The 15525-nt window shown below is 31.7% G+C and overlaps 1 protein-coding gene across 1 annotated transcript; it reads left to right on the top strand.

Annotated features, from left to right (window-relative positions):
- Positions 1-2137: 2137 nt before the first annotated feature.
- On the top strand, positions 2138-8440 carry LOC145562566 (putative methyltransferase PMT3). The gene is made up of 8 exons (XM_081622882.1): positions 2138-2320; positions 3474-3816; positions 4117-4281; positions 4372-4554; positions 4980-5574; positions 6594-6706; positions 6826-7046; positions 7711-8440. Exons 2-8 carry the CDS (start codon positions 3562-3564, stop codon positions 8030-8032), a joined length of 1854 nt encoding a protein of 617 aa, XP_081479008.1. The 5' UTR covers positions 2138-2320; positions 3474-3561; the 3' UTR covers positions 8033-8440.
- The last annotated feature ends 7085 nt before the right edge of the window (positions 8441-15525 follow it).

The following is a 15525-nucleotide window of genomic DNA, read 5'->3' as shown; positions in this document are numbered from 1 at the left end:
TAATATAGGGGTCATTTGATTCATTAGGAACATGTTAATTCTCATAAAATTTCAATTTTAAGGAAATAAATTTCATTATTAAAATTATGAAAATTCAACAAATTTGTTTGATTAAGAATAAAAGAAGAAAATTCTCATGAGAATTTTCTGTCAAAAAAAAAAAACTATCAAAGAGGGTAAGATAAGTAAATTTTCATATTTTTCACCTTTTTATGTGAACTAAACAAGAGATTGAAAATGGAACTCAGGAGAATTAATTTTGAAATGCCCACAAATATTTAGGCATTTAGCCAACCAAACTATACCAAAGCATCACCTCCAAAAAATTGTCGGTTATAGTTAAAAATGAAAAAAGTGTCGGTATTAAATGTCAACATCAAAAAAGAAAGAGTATTAAAAAGCAACAAGTGTTTTTTTTTTTAAATCAAGTTAGTACTCGTATTAACCAAGGAAATTCGACCATGACGCGTTATTAATAATGGATCTATCCCAAATTTATAATCTTCCTACCATATTCTAATTTTAAATGACGAATATAATAATTTAAAGTGGGAAATTAATGGAATTTGGCGACTGAAATCCGACATTAAATATTGCATTATATACCGCCAAAAAAATAAAAAAGTGACATAATAAATAAATAAATAAATAATGGTGTTATCCCTAAAAGAGTAGACTCTTAACTCACTATAGAGTGAGATCCACTTGCTCCTTTTGATTTTGACAACTTGTCATGGCCCCGCGTCGGCAACCTTTGTTTCCATAGTTTATTAATCATCCATTTGAGAGGATTATAAGTTATAACAAATACTCCCTCTGTTTTTTTTTTTATTATTATTTATATCAATTTAATTGGTATATTTATCGAGATATAAATTTAAATATTAATATTTTTAATTATTAATTAGTAAAAATTATAACAAAATTATGTTATAAACCTAGACATTATGACGAATCTAATGACATATTATATAATAATATTTATTTATTTTTAAGAGGTCAAAAAATCAAGTCAACCATATATGTGAATAGTGCAAAAATCAAAGTGATACATTTAAAAAAAAAATGGAGGAATTACTCGCAAGATTACAAATATTTTTTGAAGAAAAAGATTATAGTATATTTTCTTCTTCCCCTTGCCTTTTCTTACATTGTTTTCTGGTTTATTAATCTTTCATTTCTGACAATTCCAATAAGTATCTATAAAATTATATATATTTTTTTTTATGTATAAATGTTGGTTAAAATAGGTCATGTAAACAGTGTTAAAAGTTTCAAAAAAACACTTAAAAAAAAAAACAGAAAGAGTACTAGTAATTTTTCATAAAATTCTCAATTAGAAATTACGATAAGATAGCTTATTTATACAAGAATACAACACTAATCCTCAAGTATTCAACATTTTTAATACTTGTTTTGCTAAAATGGCGTGATAAATACCAATTCTAAGTGATTGTTACGGAGTAGTATTTTTCTATGATGAAATATTTCATCGGTCCGGACTAACGCATTAGTTTGTGATAAACGAAACTATCAATACACTCTCAACATTTGAATATTTAATATTGCCTAAATTATAATTATACTTGTAAAAGGTATATTTTGTATTAACTCACTAGTCAACACACGTAAAACATGTACGCACTCTCATTTTATTTTTGAATCCATACATCAAGACAATTAGTTTTAACTCACGTACTTCGTATAAGCTATTGAAAAAGGAAAATCCGCAATTAAAAACTCCTTGTCATAAAGTACCATCAAAATATCACACTCCTATATAAGTAATACAACAATCTCAAATTCTCAAAATTTGTAGTTATTCACCAACTTGAAGTGCAACAATTAAATGGTTGACACTAAGTAAACAGCAAGTCAGAAATATGATACGATTGATACCCTTTGACGGTGATAATAAGCTATATAATAAATGAACAAAATTATTTATTTAATTTTACATAATTATTAATTTATTTTACTCGTATATAATTATTTAACGACCTTGACGTAATATCCGGTTAACACTCCCCTATCTGAATTGAGATCTAAATTCCATACTTTACAATTATTAATTAAATAAAACATTAATAAAATCAAATTAAAATAAATATTAAAATTTCCATTTTTAGATCCTTATTCTCTCACTCTCACACTCTCTGTCACACACTTCCATACACATTTCCTTCTTCTTTCTCTCTCCTCTTTTCTTTTCTGTTTGCCTATTTCTTCAATCAAATCTAGGGTTCTAATCCCCTATTTTTCATCCCCCAATCTCCATTCTTCGATCGATTTTTCACTTTTTTCAATTTCAGATCCACCGGTAACTCATTTCTCTTTAATATTTTCGTTGCTTTACGATTGATTTTGTTTGTCATTGCTGAAGATTGTAAGATCTCATTTTGATTGATTTATTGCCGGCTTTACGATTTTTGAGTGTCGGTTTGATTTGAAAGTGTTGTCTATTTGTGCTAGATCTGGAATTACGAGGTTGATTGATTAGTTTATTGATTAATTTATGTGATTAATTAATTAATTGATATTGAGATGTTGTTATTGAATGATTAGATCTCATGATAATTGCTGCGTAGTATAAATGTTTTCAATAATGTGTTATTTTAATGTTATTTATTCGATTTTGAGGTGAAATAATGGTGAGGAAATGCATAACAATGCTAAGGAATGTGAGATTCTGTCAATAGGGAAGGTTACTATAATAGGAAAGTCATGCTCTTTCTGTGAATAGTGATGGTATTCTTATTTGGTATGTTATCTTTTTGTGGGATCATGTGAAATATAGATATGTTAGCTAGGCCCACACCTGGATTTTACTCTCAAATTTAGGAGAGCTTAATTACACTTGTTTATGGTATTACTAGCTGTGATTTACGAAACAAACCGTAAAAGATTTCAACTTGTATAGGATCCTAATGATGTGGCTATGGTGACCTGATGCAGCTCATCTTTGTAGCCAATTTGTTTAGTTAGGAATCATAAGTACTTCTGGAGTATGTGTGGATCAAGCGATTTGTATCCGTCAATTACCTCAAGTGTGTTAGGAAGTATGATCGGTATTGTGTTAATGATGAATTGGAAGCGTTTCTTTGTGACTGTCGTTATTGGATTATATTGCATTGTCCGACTAGAATTCAGTACTTTAGTGCTTTTATGTGTATGGAGGGAGGAAGGTAGGTAAATGACTGCAAAACAGTAGAGAAACTTCATAAGTTTCGCTGATCCATCACGTTAACCCCTAGAAACATTAGTGCATACTCTAAAATGGCAGAGAAGCTATAGTTGCTTCAAGCACATTTTTAAATGATGAGAATAATGCCCGCTTTTATCTTCAGTTTCTCTTGTCATATTTGCTATTAAGTTTTGTTGCTTGAGTCTTAACACACACCTTAACTTGTTTCTGCTCTTCTACTTTTCTTGTTTATATTTGAAGGCTGATCATGCTTGTGTTTTGCGTACAGGAAATATAGAATAGAGGATTCGGTCATGATCGTCTGATTTAAACAGTTAAAGTGGAATAATCTTACCTGAAAAATACTTGGTGGTAAGATGAGAGGGAGATCTGATGAAGTACAAAAGAAGCGCTTGGTCACTGCTTTAGTGGGTGCAGCAGTTGTCCTTTGTTTTCTGTATGTATACCAGGGATCTATTTTTGGTTCAGAAAGTAGTGGTGCAACAGCTTTAGAGTATGGAAGCAAATCTTTGAGAAAATTAGGTTGGGGTGGGGATGAAGATGCAGATGATGTCTCCTCCAAGTTTTCCTTGGACGATGCAGATGATGGTATTATGGTTAAAAGCTTCCCTGTAAGTTTTCCTTTACCCCTATCATGTGCTGTCAATATCTAAAAGATAGTTTACATGATTTAATGCTAAAGCTATGTTACTCGGACTCTTCATTTCACTTTAGTTCCCTTTGCTAGATAGCCTTACTCTGCATAGGATGTTAAACACTTAACCTTTGGATTCTTCAAAGGGCAATGTTTTCATAAAATTGTAGTTGTGTACATATGATGTCTACCGTGGTCAAGTCTGAGTAACACATATTGAAAAAGAAACCTTTAGAGTTTGTACACTACTTAACTTTGTTTGCTTCTAATCTTTAAGGTCTGTGATGATCGGCATTCGGAATTGATTCCATGTCTGGACAGACATCTGATATACCAACTGAGATTGAAGTTGGACTTGTCTTTGATGGAACACTATGAAAGGCATTGCCCTCCTCCAGAAAGGCGCTTCAATTGTTTGATTCCTCCGCCTCATGGGTACAAAGTGAGGATTGCGCTTTTATCTTTATTTTCAGGTAGTATATTTGCAGCTCTTTCTGGAAACTGTATTTATATAGCTACTCTAACTATGTAGGTCCCGATCAAGTGGCCTAAAAGTAGAGATGAAGTGTGGAAAGCTAATATACCTCACACTCACCTTGCTCATGAGAAGTCTGATCAAAATTGGATGGTTGTTAAAGGTGAAAAAATTGTATTTCCTGGTGGAGGCACTCACTTTCATTATGGTGCTGGAAAGTACATTGCTGCAATGGCAAATGTAAGCCCTTTCATTTGTGAATAGCATTTCTTATTTTTCTTTGGTCTTGTGCATTTATATCTGGAGTTAAGGGTGTTTTTAAGTTCATCTTAATATTGAAGCATAATCTGTCTTGGTTACTGTTTGTGGATGTATATGTAGTCTTTCATATTCTTCTATATCTCTGTAAGGCCTATGATAGGCGAAGGTTTGTGACTTTTTTCAATTATATGTATGGAGAATGCTGCTTAATTCATGGATGACTTATAATATTTTAGCCATGGTTTTGGCAACAGCTAAGTTCACCTTATCTGTTAACTTCATGGTTGAATCAGAATACTGGGTTTAATACCCGTGTTCATACATCTAGAATAGACCTACATTGTTTACCGAATGACTGAATGGAATTCCTGAGTTTTAAATGTAAATGTGTTCTGTATTGGCAGATGCTCAACTTTTCAAACAATGTCATTAACGATGAAGGCAGGCTGAGGACTGTTCTTGACGTGGGGTGTGGTGTTGCAAGTTTTGGAGGTTATCTTCTCTCATCTGATGTCATAACTATGTCCTTGGCACCAAATGATGTTCACCAGAACCAAATCCAGTTTGCCTTAGAGAGAGGAATTCCTGCTTATCTTGGCGTTTTAGGCACAAAGAGATTACCATATCCTAGCCGTTCGTTTGAACTTGCTCACTGCTCTAGATGTAGAATTGATTGGCTTCAAAGAGACGGTATACTTCTTCTTGAATTAGATAGGGTGCTGAGACCAGGAGGCTATTTTGCCTACTCTTCTCCTGAAGCATATGCTCAGGACGAAGAAGATCTTAGGATATGGAGAGAGATGAGTGCTCTTGTGAAGCGGATGTGTTGGAAAATAGCTGCAAAAAAAAACCAAACTGTCATTTGGGTCAAGCCTTTGAACAATGACTGCTACTTGCAGAGGCGCGCTGGTACTCAACCTCCCCTTTGCCGATCAGATGCTGACCCAGATGCTGTTTTAGGTGTGAATATGGAAGCATGTATCACACCATACTCTGATCGTAAGTATCTCTCATGCTCATCTTTCATACCTTGAGTCCTTGACCTTTGAGTAGTGAAAGTATGTGCTTGCTTTTTCTGGTGCTGCATTTTTTTTCTTCTGAAGCTGCCTTGTGGAAGATGTCTTCATCACTTCAATAATTTTCCTTCCTTTATCTAGGAAGTGAATTTTATCCTCCAAAATATTATTTCTCATTGATAGGGATCATATACCCCCTTGTTTATTAGAATATAAAATATTAAAGCTCACAAAATATCCTACTATATTGTCCTTTATTTATGGTAAAGTGACGAATGAGAATGAATTAATTTTAATTTCTTCTCGACTCCTAAAAATTGTCTCTCCATAGCTTTGTCTACCCCATAAGTGTCTCGTTGGTCATTTGTTCAGTCAAGTTGTGTTCTTTTTTACTCTGCCTTATAATATTCTTTTGAATTCCTTGTTCTTAGCTTGGAATGTCAAAGGCTCAAAGCCACTGCAAAATGTTTCTTCATTATATCTTAAGCACTCTGTGTTGGGTCTGGGGTGCAACCACTCTGTATTCCAAATAGCCAAACTAAATGCTCACTAAATTTTAGAGTGTAGCAATCTTTTCAATTTTCATAACACCTTTCAGACTATAGAAGGAACAAGAAAAGACATAGCAATAGGCATCATAATTTTGTGCAGTAATTTCTTCAATTGCTTTCTCCTACTTTCGTCTCGACCCCTGTTAATTTTTACTGCCACACCCATTTCTATAAGAATGCTGAAACAGTAAAGAAAGAAGACCTGAATGCTGCATAACTATCATTCCTTACTTTGGTTTGTGTATTGACTATTTTTGAACCTCTTATCTGCTAGAAGTTGCTTGAGCTTGGATTGGTTCATTCCCCTCTTACTTTTGGAATATTATCCTGGATATCTGTTTTTATGTTTCTTCAATGGGGATCTTATTATACTGTCCTGGTATCTTTTATGTGAAATAGATTTTCTGAATTTGCTTTGCTGCTTTGCTAAGTTGAGTTTGATCTTTTGTAGATGATCACAAGGCTGGTGGAGGTGAGTTGGCGCCCTGGCCTGCTAGATTGACTTCTCCTCCTCCCCGGCTTGCAGATTTTGGCTATTCAAATGACATGTTTGAAAAAGATACGGTATGTCAAACAACATTGTCTCGCCATGCATCATAATTTTGAATCAAGAGTCAAACAGAGTAATTGGAACAGATTAAATAGCAGTTGTTCATCAACGGGATGTTTCTTTTCTGATACAGGATATGTGGGGTCGTAGAGTTGAGAATTACTGGAACCTTTTAAGTCCCAAGATCCAGTCTGATACTATAAGGAATGTGATGGATTTGAAGGCACATTTAGGATCATTTGCTGCTGCTTTGAAGGATAAGGATGTATGGGTAATGAATGTTGTTCCAGAAGATGGACCAAACACTCTTAAGGTTGTATATGATCGTGGTCTTATTGGGGCAGCTCACAACTGGTAAGCACGCTTGCTAATTTGCTGTTATCCTTGCTTTTGTATATGATTTATTATCTTATTGGCCTAGCTTTTATCTTGAGTCTCTGCTGATATGAGCTGATTATATGATCTTATAGAAATTAGCAAATCACATAGTAAGCTGGAATTAGACCACTTACTGCATTGCAATAGAGTATTTGTATTACTTTAATTATCTGAACTCAGGAGTCAGGAGTTCAGGATACAAAGAATGCTTTTGTGCCCTCTAGTTCCAGTCTTCCAGAGGCTATTTTTGTCGACTACTGCTAGGTTGTTGGGGGAGAGAGGTGGTAAACACTACCCATATGTTGTGAATTTGAGATCTTTGTTGCTTTAGATTGCTTGAAATGAGTTCGGATTTCGGAATATGCTTCTGCTGTTTGACCTCTAGGTATCCTATATTCTTGGACTTTGCAAAGACTTTACCTGTCTCCTCTGGCTACCCTGGCTGCAAAACAATTTTTGATCATTATACCTTACTCCTCTTCTGACCAATTTGACCATTTATTGCTTCTTTAGAGGTTATGTTACCAGTGGCACAACCTCTAAAGTAAATTTTTCATTGCTCCAAATTTCGATTTTTTATCTGTACATAGCGCTAGCTTGTGGAGGAGTGGTCACTTATTTTTCTTTGCCTTAATGTTAGGTGTGAGGCCTTCTCAACATATCCTAGGACTTATGATCTACTCCATGCCTGGAACATCATCTCTGACATCGAGAGGAAAAGCTGTAGCCCTGAGGATCTTCTACTTGAGATGGATCGAATTCTCAGGCCTACTGGTTTTATTATTTTCCGAGACAAACAGTCCGTAGTGGACTATGTAAAGAAATACATGTCAGCTTTGCATTGGGAGGCAGTTGCAACAAGCGATGCAAGTTCAGATTCAGATCAGGATGGGGATGAAGTTGTATTTATTGTTCAAAAGAAGCTTTTGCTCTCAAGTCGAAACTCCAGGGATGAAGAATAAGCAATTCCTAACACAAAGTTTCTGTTCTATGCGCTCCTAAATGTTTCATCCGCCCAGAATTGGAGGCCAATACTTAGCCATCAGTTCAGTTACATCCTGTAGAATTAACTTAAAATTATTTTATTGTATCCTGTTATCGGCCTTTTTGGTTAAGTTTTTTGGTTTACAATTTTTTTCCCCTCTATTTTAGTTTTGAATGTATTACCACTTAGGTTTTAGTTGATTAGCCCATAGACAAGAAAGCATCTATAGGCTACGAGTATTTCTTATTGGTTTATTCCTCGATATATGTTTTGAGCTTACTTACATATACTTCGGCCATTCATTAGTAATTGTAACAAGACACTATACTGCTGAAGTACACAAGGGGATATAAATTTTATATACTACGTATTTGCTTAATAAGAATTTGTCATTATTGTATTTTTCTTTGTTGCAATGACCCACTTCCCATCATCTGTCTCACTTCTTTGGTTTCTGTTGCTACGAGGGAGCGAAAATTCTGGTTCTCATTGCATTGACGGCTCTTGTTTCTTTCTGTCGCTACGAGCCTATGAGGGAGCGAAAATCCTGGTTCTCATTGCATTGACGGCTCTTGCTTAGTGGAGGTGACGAGTGAATCTTAACCAACTAAATCTTAACAGAAAAAAACGTTACTATAAATCCAATTTTTGGACCACTTCACAGCCTCTAGGCCAGGGCACATCACAAATTCAGTATGATGAATTGATGATTTAATGAAAATGGCACACAAAATTTACATGCACAACCTAAACTTTAACGGAATTTGACTAAAGTTTAAGTTTCTTAATCTTGTTTTTCTATCATGGCACACAATATATGCATGCATAACCTAATTGTATTTGAAGTTGACTGAGGCCAATTGAATTCATTACAAAAGGGTTATGAAAGATTGAAAGGTCGAGGATAATTGTGAATAACTGAATATAGCTTTGGGTAATTGTGGAGGACGTTGGATAAAATTTTTTGTATGGAACATTCTTCTTAAGTTAACTATATGCGGTCCAAAATTTTTCCTTCCTTTTGAATAACCAAGCCAGTTAATGAAGAAAGAGAGTAGACAAACATTTGAAGAAAAAAGATGCAAGATATAGTGATAATTTGAAACTATAGTCATTAAAGATTCAAAAATCCTCTATCTTACTTTTTGTGTACCATATGTATGCTATTTTTATACGAGAATTGATACAACTATTCCATAACTTATAGTGTTAAGGTATATTTTAACTAATTATGGGTTTTTTTTTTCGAAATTTGTGCAAACATTAAAATTGCAAACCAAAAATTATTTTGTACATTCAAAATGTATGTTCATGTGTGGTTGAGATGATGTGTGACGTGTTCATACATGACTTTCATTACTTACTACTTTGTCATATTTATCGCAGGATATATATATTTTTTTTATTTTATGATTATATCAAGTATATTGCATAGTCACACATGTATACTTGTATTCTCTCTCCGTCCTAGTAGTTTATTCAAAATCCTTCAACATCCTACGGAGTATAATTTACTTTCCTAATCTATATCTTCTAATCTTTTCTATGTGGATATGGAGAGGCCTACAAGTTTTGAAAATTTATAACAACAATATTATACAAACCACATATACGTATTTTTATATTATCATATACACATATTACATAAATGCATATTTATATATTATATCACATACACATATACCTTTATTTTAAGGGAATACCTTAAATATAATTAGTTGGAAGTGGTTACTTGATCATGAATGATTGCAACACATATGTTATCTAGTCTATAAATGTATCCTTAATTCTTAATTAATGTTATATAAGTCCATGATTGATTGTAACGATAACAATAATTATTGCTAATCATGAATTAAGCTAGTTAATAATGTCAAATCCAACCTAATTAAAAAAACTTATGTAATAGCCTTCATATAACCATAGGTTTAAATTCTTTATAATATATAGGAAAATGGGGTCAGCCAAAGCAGTCTCTCATTATGGCTATAATTATTCTCACTTCTCACTATCAATTTGACAGGTAAGCACATGCAATGTCAATAAATCATTAATCACAATCTTAAATGCAAGAGTAAAGTAGACTTTTTTGTTTCTTGTTCTCATTAAAAACCTAAAGTATATAGATTAGCAATATAAAAACATTAGGTTATAAATAAATTAGGTTATTAGGGTCCATTTGATTAATTTGTTGGGCCATGTTTTTATCCTTAATTTAGTTTCTTCATATATATATGGCCATTGGTCCATGTATCAAACTATCAATCAATTAGTTTTAACGAGAACTTGTTGATTTTTTCCCATTCATGAAGACATATGGGACCTTAGTGTATATATGTACTGTATTATAATTGTCTTCAACCCATGCATATTTTATGACATTTGTTTAATTTATTGATGGAATTTTTTCATTTGAAAAGTGTTGTATATGATTTAATTTATACGGATTATTGTATTTTGAAATTAGTGAAAAAATTATTCGACTTTTTTTTTTTTTTTTCTTTCCGTTTTGTTTATATTATTCAAAATTAAAGATGAGGGAGGTGAATTTACAATAACGATATATTGTTTAAAGGCTTTTAAAAATAGGAGAAAAGAGACTTGTTCTCATTTACTGAACTGAACTAAAGTGAATTGTTTATAAGAAAAGGAAATTAGGAAGTGAAATGAACTAAAATGAATTGAATTAAAATTAAGATGAAGAGAACAAGTCCACTCAAATGTCGCAAGAAATTATTGGAAGTACACTCATTGGACAATTTTTTGCCAAACCAAGCTCTAATTATTGGTTAAATTAATTTGTGTATTTTAGTAGGAATTCAACTTATTTGACAATTGATACTCATGTTTGCCTTGATTACAGGAAAGGGTACTAATACTTTCCCACTCTAGGTTACATGCATCAAAGACTAAAGACTAAATATCCACTTTAAAAAGTACATAACTCGTAGTTGACAATTTAGACATGACAAAATAAATCCTTTTATTGATAATCGAGTTATTTGACCAAGTTGTTCAACAAGTCTATGTAATACAAACTACGGAGTTTCAAATTTCAAAAGTAGGTATACTTGTGTACATAATTGATAGACTCATAAACGTATTATATTCAGCGTGAAACTAATCTAGAAGTGTAAAAATGACTTAATATTCGGTTGATTATCTGATTGTATTGTAGCCTAACTGATCTCTAGACTTATATTCAAGTTATTTAGGTATTCCACTTGAAAGGAAGACGTCCTAATACTTGTATTTTTTTTTCGAGGTTGATATATATTATATACTATCTTATAAGGCATAAATATATACCGAAGTATAATTAGAGGAAAGTAGTAAGGAGGTGGTGGTGCATTGGTGCCTTTTGTAGTGGATGACATCCCCGCCAAATTTCTGCCGAATATTAAGGCGTTGAATGTGCAAAAGTGAAAATTTTACCACAAAATTCTTATGTAAATGAGCCATTTTTTAGTTAACGTAACCTTTAAAGTTTTATTATACACACTACAGTTTTTAGTGATTGTGTCCTACATAATTTCTTTACACCAGAAGATCAGTAAGGAGTTTAATTGGCCTTTTAGGCTAGCATGCACTTAGGCTTTTGTACGAAACATTTATCTATCAACAATATTTTTAATTTGGTTCTTGTCGAAAAAAAAAAGTGTTATGATTATACTCCGTATTAAAGCTTAAATTTGATATGTTGAGGTTTGTTTAGGGGTGTGCCTAATTTAATTTGTTTATTTTTTAGGTGTTGAATAGTAAAACAATTACATGTCGATATTCTTCTATTAACAAGAATTTTTATGTACGTAAGTCATACCATATCTTATGTATGATGATATGAATATTTTATACTTTAACTTTTGAAAAAAAAAAAAATTAATTAATGTGCTTGTCTTTCGTGACCTGTGTAGTGTGAACAAATAGACAAAAATATATTTGTTCACACTACACAGGTCACGAATTTCTTAATTATATTTCGTAAATACAATCGATTCTATTGTGAAAATTCTCCTAATTGCGTAAGGACAAATTAAGAAATTGGGTTTTCTACACACGTTGACCCTATGAATCGAGGTTAACACCTAATGGCCTAATAGTCCAAGGCATTCACGTGAAGCATTTTAGTTTAGCATGGTAGTACACCTAATTACATTCCTTGATTCTCCCAGTTGATATTAATAATTACTAATGACATTCTTTAGACCTGGTCATTATTCTATTTATGTACTCTAAATAACAGAAGCTCGATTATATTATTGTTATTATTAGATTTCATGCTATTATGTCTTTTATGCATAATAGGCATATATAAGCATGCATCATACCTATGTAATTTAAATGATAAGTGCATTTAACATACAAAGAAAATCTTCTTTGTCTGGTTATTTATTTTTTTTCAAAGGAAAATGTTATCCCTTAGGGATATATATAAGCATTAAATTTACATTAGAAAATCGTAAAAAGTTATGAAATTATAAAAATATAAACACTAATTACACTGATTTATGCGTGTTTTTGTCATGAATTCCTAATTTTATCAAGAATGTATTTAATGTTTATATATAACCCTTAGGGCTACATATAGCATTATCCTTTTTTAACCCAATAACCTAAATTAACTTCATTATACAAGCTAGAAGCCTAGAATAGGTGCTTTAATTTTTTAAATATATGTACATGCTTTTGCGGTTTATTAAAACTTAATTTATACAAAAGTATACAAGTACAAAGCAAACATATACTAATTAAATCAAGCTTTACTCATTCTAATGAATTCCGTAAGTTAAATGATAGTAATAACTTCTTGTACGTTTAGAATTGTGAGACAACTGGTATAGTGGTATTAGAGACATCATTTACCTTATAATATTATATATGACTTCTAGATGAACTAACTTCATTAAATTGTGATAGTCTGGTCTTTGTTAGCTAGTTGTAACGGTTATAGTAAGACTAAAAGGAAACATTACGATAAACTTGATTGAATACTTGAAAGTGAAATATTATTGACACACATTTATTCATTCATGACATCAATATATACATTGAAATTATTCGAAGTATATTTTTTCTTAAATTTGTTGTTATTGTAATGGGTTGTTTCACTTGCTTATGTGATCGATCTTTGTTGATTATGAGGGATGTTACATCATCCATTATATATACATAATTCAATAATTAATTAATAAACAATGTGAAGAAGTTGGGGAAAAGAGTGTTTTTAAAGAAGGGGTGGTGCCTAGGTGGGATATGCTCATTGGATAACTTTCATTCAAAGTCAACACATAGAGGGATAATTGTTTTTACTTTTTACAATAAACTTAATTGGTTAAATTAAAATGTGAGTAGTAGCCATTAGTTGCTGCTTTCTTCCTTATGAAGCTCTCCTTTCACTCCAAAAAAACTGGTCCAAAAGTGAATTATGACATCCTCTTATTATATGCTACCATTATAATAGACTTTTGCTTTCCAATCTCATCTACTTTTCATACTTTCATCCTTTTTTTTTCCCAAACTCTTAATTTCTCAGTACAATAAGAAATGGGTAGTGTATTCGATCTTTTATTACTCTGTAGTTGAATTATTTCATACCGGATAACTTAGAGCCTGTTCACTTCAGCTTAATTTCACTTCAGTTCAGTTCAGCTCCAATCAGTTCAGTTTAGCTCCTAATTTCCCTCTCTCATAAAATATTCATTTCAGCTCAGTTCAATTCAATTCCAGTCAGTTCAGTTTAGCTCCAATCAGTTCAGTTCAACTCAGTTCAGTAAATGTGAACAGGCCCTTACTTGAGCTTATATGAATGTGTATGAAATTATTAGAAATTGTTGTAGTTGTAAAATGTACTTGCATACCAAACCTAACTAGTTTAATTTTTCTAAAATTATTTTATCTAAACTAATTTTTTTATGAAATTTGTGGAAACAAGGTGAGTAAATAAATCTGAACTTATTAACTCTTGTCTCATGTATCCGGTGTTTATGTTAGGGTCCAATTCTATTCACCTTATTTTAAGTTTAATAAGTTCAGTTAAGTTTAGATACATTTAGATAAGTTCAATTTAGGAAAAATAAGTTCTAATAAGGGTTGTTCAAATTACGACTAAAATAAGTTTTAATAAAGTATAATAAGTTCAGATAAGTTTAAATAAGTTAAAATCAGGTGAATAGAACACACCCATTTAATCCTTTATTTTAATTATCTATTACATGTTGTGCTAACAATTTTTACTCGACAAAAGTCACCACCCAATTTGCTCAAATCAAATCCACTAAGAAAATTCTAAATTTAACACTAATCCACTTAAAAATTCTGAACACGACATCATATGCAATTATTTTACAGTTTAATTTTAATTAATAATTTTTGAACAACCTAAAATCAAACAAAACAAATTAATCAATAATACAAACACAAGCTATTTTCCTAAATTACCCCTTGCTCAAAGTGATTGTCTCAATCATTATGATGTCAGAAACCTACTTAAGATTGAGTCTTTGTCAATTGCCATACTGATTAAACAGAAGTCAACAAAGGTATTAGTGCACCTATTCATCATAAAATTATTTTGCCTATTTACAGTTATTACACTTACTTCTTAGCTGGAAACTTGCAAATCCTATAATTATTAAGAGTTTGAAATATTTGATTACTATTAATGGAAACTCAAACCTACTCTTGATTAAGACAGAATGCAATTATTAATTAGTTTACCCTCTTTCTTTTCACCCTTAATTACCATGTTATAATTATAAACATTATTAAGATTATTATTAGAGTAAAACCTACATAACTATTAATTTAATTATTTGAAAGACAAGTTTACCTAAATAGTAAATCACATGTACAAATATCTAAAACAAAGGTCTTTTCACTAAAGATGGTGTACCACCTTTGTTGCGGCATGTTTGATGCTACTACTTTCTTTCACTTCGACGCCAAGCATAACGGCATAAAGAGGGTATGTACGAGTATTGACCATCCTATATGCACGTAGCCAAGTATATATGCATAAATTGGTATAAGAAGTGCGACATTTTCAACAAGGTGAATAAAGTAATTTGAGCTTTTGATGCACATGAAATAAGATGCTGCTTACAGAGTAATATTAAAAAAAAAAAAAAAAAAAAAAAAAAAAAAAAAAAAAAAAAAAAAAAAGTTTTAAACGAAAGAAAGTGATATATGAAACAGAGACTTTATTTTAATTTCCCGGTTTTCTTTTCACTAAGTTTAGCTTATATTTACTTTGTTGAAAAAAACTTATCCATTTTGCTAAATATAATTTCTTTTACTCTACTTTATTTCTAAACGTTGAGAAGACATCTAAAAAAAGACATTGGTAAATAATTAAATTAGGATAGAAAGAGAAAGTTAGAGATAGCTCAAGTGGTTAGAGCTTCCCTCCCGATTTTAGGAGATCCTGTGATCGATACTATGTCTCGCTCTTTCTCTCTAAACACCAAAAAA

Source organism: Chenopodium album, chromosome 10 (genome assembly GCF_948465745.1).
Source record: "Chenopodium album chromosome 10, dcCheAlbu1.1, whole genome shotgun sequence".
NCBI classification, from domain to species: domain Eukaryota; kingdom Viridiplantae; phylum Streptophyta; class Magnoliopsida; order Caryophyllales; family Amaranthaceae; genus Chenopodium; species Chenopodium album.
This window is presented reverse-complemented; position numbering and strand designations above follow the sequence as displayed.

Bases quoted from the DNA above. Each gene is read 5' to 3' on its own strand.
- LOC145562566 (XM_081622882.1), top strand. From the start codon at position 3,562: ATGAGAGGGAGATCTGATGAAGTACAAAAGAAGCGCTTGGTCACTGCT. The intron at 4,282-4,371 runs GTGAGGATTGCG...CTAACTATGTAG, and splicing joins CTCCGCCTCATGGGTACAAA to GTCCCGATCAAGTGGCCTAA. The intron at 7,047-7,710 runs GTAAGCACGCTT...CCTTAATGTTAG, and splicing joins ATTGGGGCAGCTCACAACTG to GTGTGAGGCCTTCTCAACAT.